The 17,645-nt window shown below is 42.1% G+C and overlaps 2 protein-coding genes across 2 annotated transcripts; one reads left to right on the plus strand and one right to left on the minus strand.

The window, feature by feature from the left end:
- Nucleotides 1–5,483: 5,483 nt before the first annotated feature.
- pth2 (parathyroid hormone 2) lies at nt 5,484–6,793 on the plus strand. The gene is made up of 2 exons (XM_063008022.1): nt 5,484–5,593; nt 6,402–6,793. The coding sequence occupies exons 1-2, from the start codon at nt 5,484–5,486 to the stop codon at nt 6,766–6,768; spliced, it is 477 nt and encodes a 158-aa protein (XP_062864092.1). The 3' UTR covers nt 6,769–6,793.
- Nucleotides 6,794–10,767: 3,974 nt separating this feature from the next.
- Nucleotides 10,768–13,096, minus strand: tmem121aa (transmembrane protein 121Aa). The gene has a single exon (XM_063007601.1). The coding sequence runs from the start codon at nt 12,888–12,890 to the stop codon at nt 11,940–11,942; it is 951 nt and encodes a 316-aa protein (XP_062863671.1). The 5' UTR covers nt 12,891–13,096; the 3' UTR covers nt 10,768–11,939.
- Between the last annotated feature and the right edge of the window lie 4,549 nt (nt 13,097–17,645).

A 17,645-nucleotide genomic window follows, 5' to 3' on the forward strand; every position in this document is an offset into this window, starting at 1 on the left:
GTCAGGGCTCTGTGCAGGTCACTGGAGTTCCACCACACCAAACATACACTATATGGCCAAAAGTATTTAAACACCTAACCGAACCGTGAGCTTAGTGGACATCGCATTAAAAAAAAAAATGTATGAAAATAGAGACCTCAATGTAATCTTTGTGGGATGTCTGTGGGAATTTGTGCCTATTTAGTCGAATGAACATTTGTATGGCTGGGCACGGCGTTGGTCAATGTTCCAGTTCATGTCATTATAGACCTTGCTTTGTGCACAAGGGCACAGTCATGTTAAAAGCATATAATTTGCTATACACACCGATGAAGCATAACATTATGACCACCTTCCTAATATTGTGTTGGTCCCCCATTTGCTGCCAAAACAGTTCTGCAACTGTGATGCACCTTTCTATCAGAACCAGCATCGTCTGTTGGATCGGACCACACGGTCATCAATGAGCCTTGGACGCCCATGACCCTGTCGCTGGTTTATCACTTTTGATAGATACTGACCACTGCAAACTCACTCAAATCCTCACGCTTGCCCATTTGTCCTGCTTCTAACACATCAACTTCGAGGATAAAATGTTCACTTGCTGCCTAATATATCCCCCCCACTAACAGGTGTCGTGATGAAGAGATAATCACTTCACCTGTCAGTGCTCACAATGCTATGCCTTGTCGGTGTATTGATTGATTCATTACACGTCAGCAATTGTTCTGTCTGAAAGACATGAATTCAAAAATTAGAAGGGGTGTCTACATACTTTTTGCCATATAGTTTATCAAGATTATGTGTAAGATATACGTGGCAAACAAGCTTCCTATTATTACTTTAATTTTGCATATTATGTTACTTGCATGCACAGTTTATCCAGCACCAAACGTACACACTGGTGACTTCATACTGGTTACAGTCCATGTGATATTCATGGTAAACAGAATTCAGGACAGGAGATCAGGAAATGAACACGTGCCTGTATAATATGTGTATTTCCAATATCCTATATGTAAATGTCACAATATAATACAATGTAAAAATTGCACATCTGTACACAAGTATACATACAGTTTTCCTATTATGCTGTTTATTTGCTAAACCTAAATAAAAAATAAATAAATTTTTAAAAGCACGGCTAATCTGTGTTTTTTACCAAAACACCTATAAATCTGAAAGATCCCTTTCCAATTTATATTTATTTAATTATTTTTTATTAGGATTTTAATGTCATGTTTTACACACTTTATGTTAGTGTGTGTTGTGCTGGTATGAGTGGATCAGACGCAGCAGCGCTGCTGGAGTTTTTAAATACTGTGTCCACTCACTGTCCACTCTATTAGACACTCCTATCTACTTGGTCCACCTTGTAGATGTAAAGTCAGAGACGATCGCTCATCTATCGCTGCTGGTTGAGTCGGTCATCTTCTAGACCTTCATCAGTGGTCACAGGACGCTGCCCATGGGGCGCTGTTGGCTGGATGTTTCTGGTTGGTGGACTATTCTCAGTCCAGTAGTAAGAGTGAGGTGTTTAAAAACTCCATCAGTATTGCTGTGTCTTATCCACTCATACCAGCTCAACACACACTAACACACCACCACCATGTCAGTGTCACTGCAGTGCTGAGAATGATCCACCACCCAAATAATACCTGCTCTGTGGTGGTCCTGTGGGGGTCCTGACCATTGAAGAACAGGGTGAAAGGGGGCTAAAAAAGTATGTAGATAAATAGATGGACTACAGTCAGTAATTGTAGAACTACAAAGTGCTTCTATATGGTAAGTGGAGCTGATAAAATGGACAGTGAGTGTAGAAACAAGGAGGTGGTTTTAATGTTATGGCTGATCAGTGTATTGCGTACAGTAAGAATATCTGTGTGTTCCTGTGCTTGTGTAACATCAGTATCAGTGTATAGAATTGTCCTATGCTAAGCTGCGCACCACCCACTGAGCTATACCAACATCAGCAGCAGAAGCAAACGATTGTTCCAGCTGTTTACACACACACACACACACACAATATTAATGAAACGCATCAAGCGAACAGTGCAGAGAAATCTCGCCTAGATGAACGTGAACAGCCCCCGAATCACCTCAGCAACACTGCTCACTTTCGATAATAATCTCTAATTAAAACATTCAGCTCTTTTTATCCCTTTGCTTATTATTATCTAAATAAATATGAATATACCTCTCGGGAAAACCCGATAGCATATCAGCTCAGTAAATGAGCACTACGGTGTAGGGAACTCGCATTAATATAGTACTGAGCCCAGGTGTTTTTGAAGAAAACCTCCTCAACAGTGCACGTGACAGTGACCCACGTAGTGGATTCAGGAACAAGTCTCTAAATGACTCCGTCAAATCCATTCAAGCATCTGTAAAAACAGAGCTTAAAAGGAACTGCCACATCGGATGGGATAAACTGCCTAAATCCAGGTGGGCAAAGTTTGTAAAGACATATGCAAGACCCAAGAGTCTTCTACAAATGACTAAAAAGGACTTTATAGATGTTAAATTGCAGTTCATGATTTTATCATTAAGTTGTGTTGTTAAAGCTTTAAAAAAAAATCACTTAAAAGAGTCTCTAGACTTACAGTATGGCCCATGAGACTACCTGACTTAAGTCAAGCTTGGGGTGATGATTTTAACCCCTTTTAAGGTCCCTTCTGCTATTACACAACATGTATTGTTCCTCCAAGCTCTTTCTTGATTTTGGATCTACAGCCAAAGACTGATGAGATGAAACACTAACACTTCGAGCACTACGTCTTGTGGAAAACAAGCAGTACCATCCCTACAGTGAAACATGGTGGTGGCAGCATCATGTCATTGGGTGTTTCCTATCGTCAAGAACATGAGGTCTGGTATTAATTGTGGTATGTTTTATTCATTCATTCATTCATTCATATATTCATTTTCTTTCTTATCTGCTTATCCAATCAGGGTCACGGGGGTGGGGTGTGGGGGGTGCTGGTCAATGGGTGCAAGGCACACAGTAACACCCTGGATGGTGTTGCAGGGCAGACAAACATACACAGACACACACATACACCCATTCACCTATTCACCGGAGGAAACCGGAGCTTGCGGAGGAAACCCACGCAGACACGGGGAGAACATGCAAACTCCTCACAGAAAGGACCCGGACCACCCCGCCTGGGGATCGAACCCTGGACCTTCTTGCTGTGAGGCGACAGTGCTGCCCACTAAGCCACCGTGCCGCCCCTGGTATGTTTTAATAAGAATTAATGAGGAACCTTTTTCCAGAGTGCACACAACACTGAACCAAGGAGTGGATTCAGGGACGAAGCTCTGAATAGCCCAGCCAAAACCAATCAAGCCAATCAATCTGTAAAAAGGCAGGCCTACATCGTGTGGAAAACAAGCCAGTACCATCCCTAGAGTGAAACATGGTGGTGGCAGCATCTTGCCGTGGGGTGTTTCTCAGCAGCTAGATCAAGAGTGCACACAAGTGACCCAGAAAGTGGATTCGAAAAGTCTCTGAATGATCCCGTCAAACCCAACATCTGTAAAAACTGAACCTGAACGGATCTGCCACTACGGATGGGATAAACTGCCTAAATCAAGGTGTGCAAAGTTCGTAGAGACGTATCCAAGATCCAACAGGCTTCTACAAAAGACTTATAAGATTAAGTTTATAATCTGATAATTCATTTTTAAAGAATTAAAGCATATCTTTACGTCATTATGGTTAAGTGTAGATAAATGTATAAAGATGACAGTAATAACCATTCAAAATACTAAATACATATATATATATATATATATATAGATTGCTTGTATAAAAATATGTATGACTCATAGCTGTATATAAACGTCAAACGATGATTACTAACTGCGCCCGACGGTCGTGCATGCCGTGGTCTCATCTGTGTCACAGTCTTTTCCCTTGCCTCTTTGCCTTTGTTCTATCCGTTCCTTCATCCTGATACTGGACCGGTCACTGCTACCTCGCAGCATAATGAACGCTCGGAAGCGCTTGTGTGATAGTCGTGCGAGACGTGCACTTTAGCGCTGCCTATTATTTTAAATGAGGGCCAAATGAAGTTAACCCATGGTAACAAGGTCAGCATGGACTTATGTAAATGAGCAGAACAATGGGTCCAAGATAGCTTTCTGTCACTCTTTAGGTCCTTATGCTGTTGTTTAATCAGTGCCATGGGAAGAACAGAATTAGTTAAGGCAGAAATCTAAGATTTAAGCAGGTTTTTGGTCAGACCACTTGATTTTTGTTTCTGTAGCTTTTATACAGCAAACACATTTTAAATGCGTACGTTTAAGTTAGTATTAGCATGTTAATGCATGTCAACCACATCAGCTTAACACACTATGCTAAGGTGCATTTATTAAGAAGCTTGAAGGACCTATCAAACTTAACAAGGTGTCCTGCATGGCCTGGAATTCCAACATGTGCGTAGGCACAAATTGGACCTCATCACCCATGACCCTGCAGGTTACGCCCCCTCGGCGAGCCCTGAAAGGTTGTCAGGTTGAGTAAGCGTTGGTCAAAGAGCACGAGGTCCTCAAAGCCTCAAAGCATCCTTGCGTGAAGATACAGCTAGTTTTGATCATCTGATTCGTACGGGCGCTTGTTCGTTCCACCCTTTTGTCTACATTTTTTAAGGCATCATTAAGTCCCGTGATGTCAAGACGGATCCTATCGTTCTTCTGATTTAGCTCTGTATATTAAAATGGTACATCTAGGGGTGTGTGACACGTGACATTTCTTGTTTTTCGCTTTCTGATCGCGGCAAGACTCTGTATATAAACCCATACACGGTTAGAGACTTTGACTTTTACTCGAGAGCTCGTATGTATGCATGCTACAGCTTTCCTAGCACCAGTAACTGAAACTAACAGCAATAGCAATGACATAAGTAGCAAAAAGAATACGCTTTTCTTTAGGACGGAAATCTAAAGCCACCAATGAGATTGGAACCATCCAACCTTCTTCTTTAATACCACCTCTGGTATCTGGTGTGAGCGTACTTGAGCACAGCCGTAAGCAACCGCAACAACTTCCAGCACAAAGGTAAGTAAACGATCTGTACATATAGATCCTGGTGATAAAAAGAACCCTAATTAGTGAGCTTAGGGTGACAGAAGCAAGTAAAACTCTCCAAACAATGGATTTTTGGGTGGCCAAGAAGATACCACAGTATCTATCAAGCAAAACAAAGTGCCACCATGTCTATTATACATGTAAATATATATATATATATTTTTATCAGCACTTAAGGAGGCACGGTGACACAGTAGGTATGGTGGTTACACAGTGCCAGACTGTAAAGGGTTCAGTCCCTGCCTCTATCACTGTTTAGGAGGATTGGAACGTTCCTCCCATGTTCGCTTTGGTTTTTTCCACCAACCGCTTGGCATGAGTTAGGAGAGTGTGAGTAGATGATGGTGATGGCCATTTGATAACTGGAACTACCGCAATCGAATGATTTTGATATATGACATACGTTTTGCAGATGATGGCTCTAAACCTGCCTCCACGTTCTGCACTTATGCTCCATATTCTAATGAGCGTGAGCCTGGTCACTACTGCCTTTCCTCAACCGAACCTTCAACCCTTCCAGAGGTTGGTGCCCTCTTCTTCTTATTATTATTAATACTTCTAAACCATATCCTTGTAAAAGCACAACATCAATCAGCCATAACGTTTCTACTCCACCTACCATATAGAAGCACTTTGTAGTTCTACAATTACTGACTGTAGTCCATCTGTTTCTCTGAATGCTTTGTTAGCCCCCTTTCATGCTGTTCTTCAATGGTCAGGACCCCCACAGGACCACTACAGAGCAGGTATCATTTAGGTGGTGGGTCATTCACAGCACTGGAGTGACAATGACATGGTGCTGGTATGAGTGTCACTGTCTCACTGTCACTGCTGGACTGAGAACAGTCCACCAACCAAAAATATCCAGCCAACAGCGCTCCATGTGCAGCGTCCTGTGACCACTGATGAAGGTCTAGAAGACGACCACCTCAAACAGCAGCAATAGATGAGCGGTCTCTGACTTTACGTCTACAAGGTGGACTAACTAGATAGGAGTGTCTAATAGTGGACAGTGAGTGGACACGGTATTTAAAAACTCCAGCACAACACACACTAACACACCACCACCATGTCAGTGTCACTGCAGTACTGAGAATGATCCACCACCTAAATAATACCTGCTCTGTGGTGGTCCTGACCATTGAAGAACAGCATGAAAGCAGGTTAAAAATGCATGTAGAGAAATAGATGGACTACAGTCTACAGTCAGTAATTGTAGAACTATAAAGTGCTCCTATATGGTAAGTGGAGCTGATAAAATTGACAGTGATTGTAGAAACAAGGAGATGGCTGATCAGTGTAATTATAACCAAAATCTCTTTAACTACAGAAACTCTCATCCCATTGGCCAAGAAGATGACCTACAGGACCCATGGGAGGCGCTCTATCCTTCCATCTCGTTGCGCAACTGGAGCATCCAAATGTTGTCCAGCCCCGACTTGGGCGAGAACGAACCCAGACTGGAGCAGCTCCCGGCGTACGAGTGGATGCCCTTGAGCCAATCGCAGGTGGAGGAAAAACTGATGAAGGGTTGGCCGGGAGACTGGCAAAGGCGAGCGGGAGGCCAGGAAAAGAGAAACATCGTGGTGGCAGACGATGCGGCGTTCAGGGAGAAGAGTAAGCTTCTTACGGCCATGGAGAGACAGAAATGGCTCAATTCCTACATGCAGAAACTGCTGGTGGTGAATTCGAAATGAATTTGATTTGTAATTGAGGTAAATAAAGTCAGTTAATTATGTAACAAATGAGAAAGTCTGTGTTGGTGTGACTGAGCCAGTAGCACCTGAATAAGATGTGGTTTGTTTTTAATAATTACGATACAAAGGTCATGATGGGTTAGTAAATCTGCTTGAAGATGTGAGATGTTTGAGTAATAATAGTGTACGAATCAACAGTTTTACTCTTGTCCATAAATAAATGTACCTATATTAAAACCACCTCCTTGTTTCTACAATCACTGTCCATTTTATCAGCTCCACTTACCATATAGAAGCACTTTGTAGTTCTACAATTACTAACTGTAGTCCATCTGTTTCTCTGCATGCTTTGTTAGCCCCCTTTCATGCTGTTCTTCAATGGTCCGGACTCTCCCAGTGGTGGATCATTCTCAGCACTGCAGTGACACTGACATGGTGGTGGTGTGTTAGTGTGTGTTGTGCTGGTATGAGTGGATCAGACACAGCAGCGCTGATGGAATTTTTAAATACCGTGTCCACTCACTGTCCACTCTATTAGACACTCCTACCTAGTTGGTCCACCTTGTAGATGTAAAGTCAGAGACGATCGCTCATCTATTGCTGCTGTTTGAGTTGGTCATCTTCTGGACCTTCATCAGTGGTCACAGGACGCTGCCCACGGGGCGCTGTTGGCTGGATATTTTTGGTTGGTGGACTATTCTCAGTCCAGCAGTGACAGTGAGGTGTTTAAAAACTCCATGTCAGTGTCACTACAGAGTCCTGACCATTGAAGAACAGCATGAAAGGGGGTACAAAGCATGCAGAGAAACAGATGGACTACAGTCAGTAATTGTAGAACTACAAAGTGCTCCTATATGGTAAGTGGAGATGATAAAATGGACAGTGAGTGTAGAAACAAGGAGGTGGTTTTAATGTTATGGCTGATCGGTGTATATTTAAAATGTGACCATTACAACCACCAGAATTACACATCACTTGTCATGTAAAAAGCCCTTTTGTTCTACTATTAAATAAAACAGACAAATTTACTTCATTTATTTCATGTCTATTATTATGTAAAGACTTTTAAATGGTTCACAGGCAGTATAAATATACTTCCCCTCAGGGTAGACAGCAGGGATTCATAAAATATTAGCATAACATATTTAAATCCTATAAAAATGCATGTTCATCTTCTTTATCTGTCTCTGTTCTTTCGGTAAGTCAGGCTTTAAAGCTAAAATTAAGAAAGAGCTAAGAGTGTACCAGTGTTTAAGAGTGTACCAGTGTATAAGCTAAATTTTATACATTATAATGCAATTCTGGATTGGTTGCAAGGCCAAATCACTATTGCCACTTAGGTGGCGCAGCGCCACAACACACTAGCACACCAAAGCTGGGATTCCGAATACATCGTATTGAATCTCAGCTCTGCCACCCGGCTGGGCGTCCACATGAACAACGATCAACTGTCGTTCAGGGATGGGATGAGCCGGACCAGGGTTCCTCAAAACTGGTGCAATAACTGGTGCAAATGATGCCGATCGGGGTGTGGCTCTCCATTTGAGACATTTTAGTACTATCTGTCAAGTATAATATCATGACTAACTTATATTAAATATTTCCCATTTGGTGAGATTAAATGCTTGATGCCAAGGCTTATAATGTGTATATGCTTATCATATCGTATTATCATGATTAACACATTGGTTATGCTTGTGTGTTGACAAGGAAACCCTCATAATATATTTCACTGTACAATCACTGTAACAGAGCTAGGGTTCTTTCATGGTATAAACATGTAAAAGTTGAGAAGAAAACAAACACAATTGTCACACTATTGTTTGACTGCTGCAAAGTACGAACACCACAATCATTAGCTTTCTAAACAAAGCAAACTGTGATTATCCAACTGAAGGTGGATGATTTTAAGAAGTGGGATAATTGCGGTTTAAGTAATTGTACTTACAGGTTTACATCAGGCATGTATCAAGCAGGCAGCTGTGCTGGGTGTCAAAGGACCCGAACACAGGTGGCTGATGATATTTGAAGTCCTTAGACTGTGCCATTTTTGAAATGTGCTATTTTGAATCTGTGAGGGGGTTGTACAGTGTTCTTATATAATTGTGTTAGTGGTATTGTCTTAAAGTAATTAATATGAAAGTATTTATCAATGTAATGATGTAATGTCTTGGGTTATCCTAGACCAGGGGTCACCAATCTTTCTGAAACTTCTTCAGGGGGACTGAATAATACGAAGGGCTACTAGTTTGATACAAACTTCCTGAATAAGACTGTATTACAGTAATACAGTGTTACCTTGTAACTCAAAATCTTTGAAACTTAAAGCCCTTCATTAAGAAATTTGTACCCTTAAACTCAACGTTTCCCTTAAACTCAACATGTTCAGTTTATTAAAAAAAAAAACGTATTTATTTAATTTTAAATTAACAAGGAACAGTCGCTTTGTTCAGCGCTTGGCTTGAGCGGTCCGATAAAACGTCATCAAAGTGCGAATATGAGACAAAACTGCATTTGTGTGGAATAACCGCCAGATTCACTCTAAAAGCTCCACATGTTCACATCTGTGTTTATCTGGATTTTCGTCACTGTTTCACTTTTAAACTTGCGTTACAGCTTGAGGTGCTGAGAAATTGTAAGAATCAGCTTTTTATTTTAGTGTTTTTATATTACATTTGTGTTATTTTCAGTGTATAAGTGTCAAAAACAACCTTATTATTTTACATTAGCCTAAAATGTATGGAAGTCCACGGGACAGTGGAACGCATCAACAGGTTTCCCAAACATCCTTATGGAAAATAAAAAACCTTGAAACTCAGCACCACTCCCAGAACCATATATATATGTGTTATATATGTTTTATATATATATTGTACGTAAGATAAAAAAATTTACTGCTGCTGCTGTCCACAGACTCGTCGCACTGAATGCTAAACCACCTGCACGTAACCAAATCCCGAACATAGCCGACTCTCTTCTAACCATCATACTCATCGGAGAGAGTGGAGATGACATCGGGACCATCATCTCACTCCCCGTAGTAGCTGCGCTCGCTTGCTTGTCTCAGCAAAGAGTGAGATGGACGTCTGTGCACGATATAGAACTTTGGCCCCAGACAAGATCAGACTTCATATATACACAAAACCTTTATGTTTTTAACATTTTATATTCAGTATTGTCATTTTCAAATCACATTAATGCAAATATGAATGATTCATAAAGAACAGCAACACAAATACTGTAGTGCTATTTTTAGAACATGTTCTGCCATGTTGGTGAACCCTGTTCTAGACCAGTATATTTTTGACAATGGTGAACTTGGGGAAATGCTGAGTTACCTATAGTTGGTTTTGTCCAATCCCACAGAGCATTTAAGGCAGGGCTTTTAATATTTAATTAGTCTCGCTGACCATTTAATGTTATCCAATTCAGTCTGTATTAAAAACAGGGCTAACAGTGAAGATAAAGCAATGACTACTGTTATAGGACGTGTGTGTGTGTCTTTAAGAGAGGTGTATAGCGGGAGATGCTCTGTTCACAATATCGCTATAAGTGATTCAGGAGTCGATTCGTATGAAGCGAAGTGTGTGTACGTTCTCTTCTCAGTAATCTCTCAGTTTTTACTGTCATTAATGAACGCTGCAGTTTCAAATAAACACCAGCAACTACAGAACACCTTGTGTGACTCGCTTCCCTTACTGGTCGGAGGCTTAATTAAACTGGTTATTACCACAGAGCGGTAACCGAGTCAGACTCGTTCTGTCCGTGGAGCTAAAAGTGATCTCACCTGAGTTTTCTGTCAGTACTCTACTGACGGAATAGCCTCTACTTGGCTCTGTGAAGTAACATTTTCTGCTTTTATCTACATTAAAAGTAAGAACTGCTTACAATTTACAACTGTAACTGATATTTAACGACATATTTCTATAACGTGCTCGCAGAAACAGGCCGTCACATAATAAGAATAAGAACGGGCTGTATTATCTTTTTGTGGTCAATATTTCAATCGGCGAAGTTGCATCGTATGTATGATGTGCACAGTGTTAATTATATTATTTTAGCTCGTGAAATTAGTTCCTATTTAACACTAAGGGGTGTACATACATATAGGGCCTGTCTGAAAACCTAGTGAGCTACCTACTGCCTACCTACGCAGCTGCCTAAATAAAGAGGATTCTAACTGACATCAGACTTTAGAAGGCAGATTATTTATTTATTTGGGAGAGCGAGACTGTCACATGCCGCCTCCGACACGTGTGCAGTAGCCGACTGCATCTTCTCTCCTGCACAAGGCAAGTTCATATGCGGATCAGCTTTGTGCACAGACAGCCACACCCTGATCAGCGTTATTCCTCAACTCTGAGGTATCCGGCTTATTCTGCCCTATGAACAACAAGCCAATCGTTGCTCATATAGCCGCCCAGCCCAGCCAGATGGCAGAGCTGAGTTTCGAACCGACGAGTCCGAAATGTCAGCTCTGGTGTGCTAGCGTGTTTTACCGCTGTGCCACCTGAGCGGCCGAGGGCAGATTATTTAGACGCACTACATAGACAGTGAGTACGTCATAAGCTGTCCCAGCCTACCACCAGTGTTAGATTACTAAGCTAACTAGGCCATTCGAACCAACAGGCTGAGGCAACAAAACCCGCCAGCACGCCACCCTCCGTGTACCGAAAATGGTTAAATAACTAGGGTCGCCTTCGTGGCTGAGGGAGCACACAGAGTTCCCCCATTATTCAGTCAGAATATCAATCAGAATAAGGCATCTCAGTAGGCAGCGTTTTCTTCTCTGAAGTGCGTAGGATGACGTAAAATGCATCTATGTAGAGAGCTCACTAGGTTTTCAGACAGACCCAACATCAAGGCTAAATTCATTTATATCTAAGTACATTTTAGAGACTCTGTGTTTTCTACTGAGCTGTATTCAGTATTCTAGCTGCTAGAGTCTGGATGTAACACACGAGAGTCTACAAAAAATAGGTAGAAAGTTCCTCAGTGCATTACATAGAAAGAAATTTACATACATTTAAAAGCAGCTGGCCTTGGACATTCTGTTCGGAGATACAGAATACAATTATACAATAAAAATCAAGTTTTCAAGAGTCACTGAAGTGATATTTGGCTCAGACCGTATTAAAAACGTTAAAAGTTCAGGGTCTGTGTAAAATGGGTCACGTGTCAATGACCTCGCAAGGGGGTGACGGCTGTTCCGGAAGGCTTGTCGTAGCATCAGGCAGAGTTTGGTTGTGCGGAACCGAGTTCTGCTGCACCTCCAGGGTAATGGATGCAGGATCTGGTGGTGGAAACTCCTTCATCTGTTGGCGGTGCTCGATGAACGTGCAAGTCTTGGTGGCTAAGGCTACGACGTTCTTCCCGATAAAGATAGTCGAGACTCGACTGTCCTGGAAAAGCACCATGTTGACCACTCGAATTAGTATGGTAACAACATTGATGGTGATAAGACTAAGCACGGGGTAGAGCATCATCTTCTGCGGGGACATGTGCGCCCCCTGGACGCTTATCTCGCTTAAAGATACGCACGGCAGAATCAACAGAAGGATGTAACAATAGAAGAACATTAATCCCTCCGCCCAGATGGGCAGACCTGTCCGCTGTGGCTCCCACAGGTTGGCCTGGATGTCCAAGACGTCCAGCAAGTCCAGCGCCACCCAGAACAACCGACCCCGCATGTCTTCCTTCTTCCGGAAGGTTCTCACGTATTCCATGCTGTCCAGAGCAACCAGGACAAAAAAGAGCCCCGGGACGCAAACCGAGAGCAACAGGGTTAACGTTTTCCGAGCTACGGTCTCCACGCCCTTGCGATCGGTTTTGTAGTTCTGGAACACGAAGTAGAGCTTGATCTCCAGGACGAATATATAAAGGAACCAGAGGACCATGGCGTATCCGCGCTTTGTGGTCTTGACCTCGGCTCCTACCCACACTGCGACGTATCGCAGTACTATGAGGAAGCATATGTCCCCCACCAAAACGATGATGCAGACGCCAATCTTCCGTGGACCTTGGTTCTGCTCCACTAGGTAGGCGTCCATGAAAGCCATGCTGACCATGATGACGATGGTGGTTAGGCATACGTGCTGCTTGTCAGGGGGAGGCAGAACCATGGTGAAGATCCTTTGTCGTTTTTTAAAAATACATGGGAATGGTTATCAATGGCACTGGCATCCCGTCAGTTTTTGAGCTTCTTGTGGCTTCAAGCCTACATGGTCAATCAGTGTCTAGGAGAATTTGTACAGGAACATCTGTACATTAGTAACATCCGCCTTTCATGACAGACACAGAGCCGCTTACCTGTGGCATTTGGCCTAGATAAACACTGTGGTTTTGGTGGCATGACCCATAGCCAATAAAGCTAATTTAGCTTTAAGATTGTGCTTCCACTGTTCTGCTGTTGACCCAACTGACCTTTGTTAGGATGCCTGGTGCCTGGATAGGAAGTTACACGTTCTCTTTTGGAGCTGCTGGTTAAGTTTCTGTGAAAGAGATAAAGAAGGGTGAGTCTTGTGCACAAATGGCATTGTTTAACCAGTTGCTCTTGTTGAACAATGCTGATCCCTGCTCTGATTGAGGAGAACGAAGCTAACCCACGCTCCCTTCGACACGTGGGAAGCATCCGTATGCATTTTGTCACCTACACTTTCACAGATGCAAAGCAGATCAGCACTGTGTACAGAGAGACACACCCTGATCAGCGAACTCGTTTCCCGTCTCTCATGGCAGGCGCCATCAATCAGCCAGCAGAGGTCGTAACTGCATTAGTTATGAGAGAGAGACCCCATCAGGCTTAATATCCCACCCCTATCTAAACAACAGGCCAACCCAGCCGGCGGGCAGGGCTGAGACTCGATGCGATGTATTCGAGAGCCCAGCTCTGGTGTTCCAGAATGTGTTTTACCGCTGCGCCACCGGAGCGCCGTTGCTCTTGGTTTTCAAATGACTTATTTGTTGTATCAGGTGAAGTTCACGATGTAACCATCTTGGACAGGCGAACTGTCTCCAGAGCGGAGCCCCACTGATGGAGCCGGTTGCTCCTTTTATAGCCACGACAGGCTGAGTTCATTTCTCTTTATGTTTTTTCGGAGAACTTGGGTTATCACACACTGGTGGAATGAGTAGCTTCACTTGGCACGTTCAAAACATTTACTTCAACAAGGAAGGAGCTTCACTTAATACTACAGATAGGTGGTATCTAAATCTATATTGTAAACACTTTTACTGGATTATTCCCAAGTATAAATGGGTATCTATTTAAAATCATTTAAACAATCCTGTTGTTGATTTATGTTAAGCTATTTTAGATCTTCTGGGGCATCTTTTAAACAAACCATTAACTCCAAAGTTTCACATCTTGCACAATAATTAAAGGTTGCTGGCTCAAGCCCCAATTATACTTAATTGGATTAATTTTAGTCAAAACCATTTAAAAACTAAGTCAATTTACATAAAGGTGTCTGCTGAATGCCAAAATAAAAAAAGTGAATTATTTTTTGATTAAATGTGTTCAATAACGGCATGAAAAGTACCAGTAGTATATTATTAATGTAACACCTTTTACAATCAAATAAAGCAACACTCATAAAGGGGTTCACATACTTTTCCTCACAATGTCAAATGCTGCAATGCAAAAATGTATTTTAATTCCTGAGTTATTCTAATGCTCCCAGAGCTCTCTGCTTCCATAGCAACTACGTCTGTTAAGAAGGCAATAATAAGTATTAATGAGTCCAGCGCAGTGGGGGGTCGACACATTTCCAAAGGGTGTGAGATTATTCTCTGAGCAGGAGAATGGAGGGGTGTCGTACCTATTATCGCTATGTGAGACGTAGCACTGAGTAAAATATAATGACTGGAATTTTGCTCAGAAATAGAAATGAACTCTGTCAGGAATACGTGAGGCGTGAAGTACAGTCGCCGAATGTATGCCCGCTTTAGGAGTTTGTATCATAGAAGCAATAATATTTATTTGTTTGTTTGTTTATTAGGATTTTAAAGTCATGTTTTACACTTTGGTTACATTCATGACAGGAACGGTAGTCACTCATTACACAAGATTCATCAGTTCACAAGTTTAATGTCAAACACAGTCATGGACAATTTAGTGTCTCCAATTCATCGCACTTTCATGTCTTTGGACTGTGGGAGGAAACCGGAGCACCCGGAGGAAACCCACGCGGACACGGGGAGAACATGCAAACTCCACACAGAAAGGACCCGGACCTCCCCACCTGGGGATCGAACACAGGACCTTCTTGCTGTGAGGCGACAGTGCTACCCACTTAGCCACCGGAGTCTACAGGGGACATTGCAATAATATGATGTCAATGATATGTACTTCAAATATGTAAGAGTTTTCTGTAGTTTCTAAAAGAAATACCAAATAAATTAAAAAACAAACAAATAAAATAGATTTTATCAACAGCTATTGTGTTACGCTGCTTTAAACAGGCAGAGCAACACTTTTGCAATGCAGTTACAGCGCTGGTCATGTGCCTTGGGTTTAAACCAAGGCTCCAAATGTATTGAGGAACTAAATAAACCACAAACATTGTGTAAAAGAAAAAACACTGAAGTGAGGAAACTCTACAGCCACTGTGTCATTTCAGCACATGCAAACAGATGAACATGGGGACGGTTGAGGTTGTGCTGAGCTGCTCTTAATTTAGGTTGTTTTAATTGGCTGATCTGTTCAAGGCATTGACACAAAAATAACTTGACCATAATGTGCCATGCCACCTTAACAGGGTGGCATCATTTTCAGTAGCCAGTTTATCATGGTCAGCATCAGGTTGGAGCTTGAGTCTAGAACCAGAATCACTTGCTTGAAGGCAGCTGTTTTATTATGGACACATTATGGGAAGTACTTTTTTACAAGGAAATGATAAAACTAATGTTAAAGTAAGAGTCAAATGTAAAAGAGGAAGAGGCTGGTCAACAGTGAGATGGATGGATACAACTAGAGGAAGGGCAGCACAGGGCTTGGTGGGATCGCCTTACAGCAAGAAGGTCCTGAGTTTGATTCTTAGGTAAAGTGGTCCGGGTACTTTCTGGAGTTTGCATGTTCTCCCCGTGTCTGTGTGGGTTTTCTCCGGGAGCTCCGGTTTCCTCCCTACTGGGGAAACACTATGTACAGGGTTGCCAGAGGTTGAAATCGACTTTCTGGCACTTAATAATAATAATAAGGCGGCAAATATACCTCAAGGCTTGAGTCAGTGGCATAACTAGGAGCTAAAAATTGGGCCCCCTCAACAAACCGTCTGGCAGGGATGCTATGAGTCTTTTGCTCCGTGCGGTGGTGGAGGTGTGGGAATAGAGGCACACGACAAGGTAGATTTCACTTTAACTGTTTAGTCAGGACTTCAATGAGCGATACAACCTATTGGGTTTAATGCTGGGGCCATACGGCGAGTATAAACCGGGTGCTGCATTCTGATTGGCTGAGCTGAATGTCACTCACATATCGCCGCTAATAACGACCTGGCGAGTGCAGCCTCACATCTAGAGGCTTTTCACATTTAATTTAGCCAATCAACAACCAACAAGTGGGACTAGAGACGACCAACGCCTCCGAATTTAAAAAAGAATGCAATCCTTATAGTGCTTGGCGTCTACCACTACTACTTAGAATTCAAGCCTAAATGTTCCACCAAGTAATATTTTGCTTGGACATAGCTGATCCCTCAATATTGCCTTTAGTCACAGGTGAATTCTACCACACTGATGGGCCTCGATATGACAATTCCATTTAACAACTGACATATCAACGAGCTGTCATCAGATCAAAGCAACATATAAAAAGTATGATGCAGTGGAGCACGGTCGCACCTCACCAGATGTTTGCCAGATGAAGCCCTGCACCCGTGAGGTCCTAATATATGAACCAAACGGCAGGATATACTTAACCAAGGTTGAACAATACTGTGATAAAACAGATAGACGAGCGTGTTAGTCAGAGCAGTTGGTATTAACCTCACACGTTTGCCCATAAAAGGATGACATACAGTACAGGCCAAAAGTTTGGACACACCAGCCAAAAGTTTGGACACACCTTCTCTTCAATGTTTTTTTTTGATTATTTTTATTTTCTACATTGTAGATTAATACTGAAGACATCCAAACTATGAAGAATTATGTAGTGAACCAAAAAGTGTTAAACAAACCAGAATATGTTTTATATTTTACCAACTCTACCTCTGCACAACCCAACTGATGGTCTCAAACACATTAAAAAAGCAACAAATTCCAAAAATTCACTCTAGACAAGGCACAAACATTCATTGAAAACCATTCCAGGTGGAAACCCAATAAAGCTGGTTGAGAAAATTTCAAAGAGTGTGCAAATCTGTCATTAAAGCAAAAGATGGCTACTTTGAAGAATCTAAAATATAAAACATATTCTGGTTTGTTTAACACTTTTCTGTTTACTACATAATTCCATATGTGTTCCTTCATAGTTTGGATGTCTTTAGTATTAATCTACAATGTAGAAAATGTAAAAAAATTCAGAAAAACCACAGGAATGAGAAGGTGTGTCCAAACTTTTGGCCTGTACTGTACATCCCAAAGGGCAGAAACTAATTTGGCCGTGTGCTTGGCCCCAGGGGCATCTGCGATCATTTCCCAACTAAACGCCAGACCACACAGGAATTAGGAATTTGTAGATAACAAAGAAAAGAAAGAAAACTTTTCACCACACCAGTTACCAGCACACCAGCTACTCGATCCACCGATGTGTGATAACCCGCATTCTCAGAAAAAGCATACACCAACTGACACAGCCTGGCTCCGCTTTATAAGGTCACGCCACCTCTGAAGGCAGCTCGCCTATCCAGCATGGTTATGCCATGTACTGTAGAGTGTGA

This window comes from Trichomycterus rosablanca, chromosome 13, assembly GCF_030014385.1.
Source record: "Trichomycterus rosablanca isolate fTriRos1 chromosome 13, fTriRos1.hap1, whole genome shotgun sequence".
NCBI classification, from domain to species: domain Eukaryota; kingdom Metazoa; phylum Chordata; class Actinopteri; order Siluriformes; family Trichomycteridae; genus Trichomycterus; species Trichomycterus rosablanca.

Excerpts from the sequence above, each read along its gene's own strand:
- pth2 (XM_063008022.1), top strand. The coding sequence starts at position 5,484 with ATGATGGCTCTAAACCTGCCTCCACGTTCTGCACTTATGCTCCATATT. Across the intron at positions 5,594-6,401 it reads AACCTTCAACCCTTCCAGAG|AAACTCTCATCCCATTGGCC; the intron begins GTTGGTGCCCTC and ends CTTTAACTACAG.
- tmem121aa (XM_063007601.1), bottom strand. The coding sequence starts at position 12,890 with ATGGTTCTGCCTCCCCCTGACAAGCAGCACGTATGCCTAACCACCATC.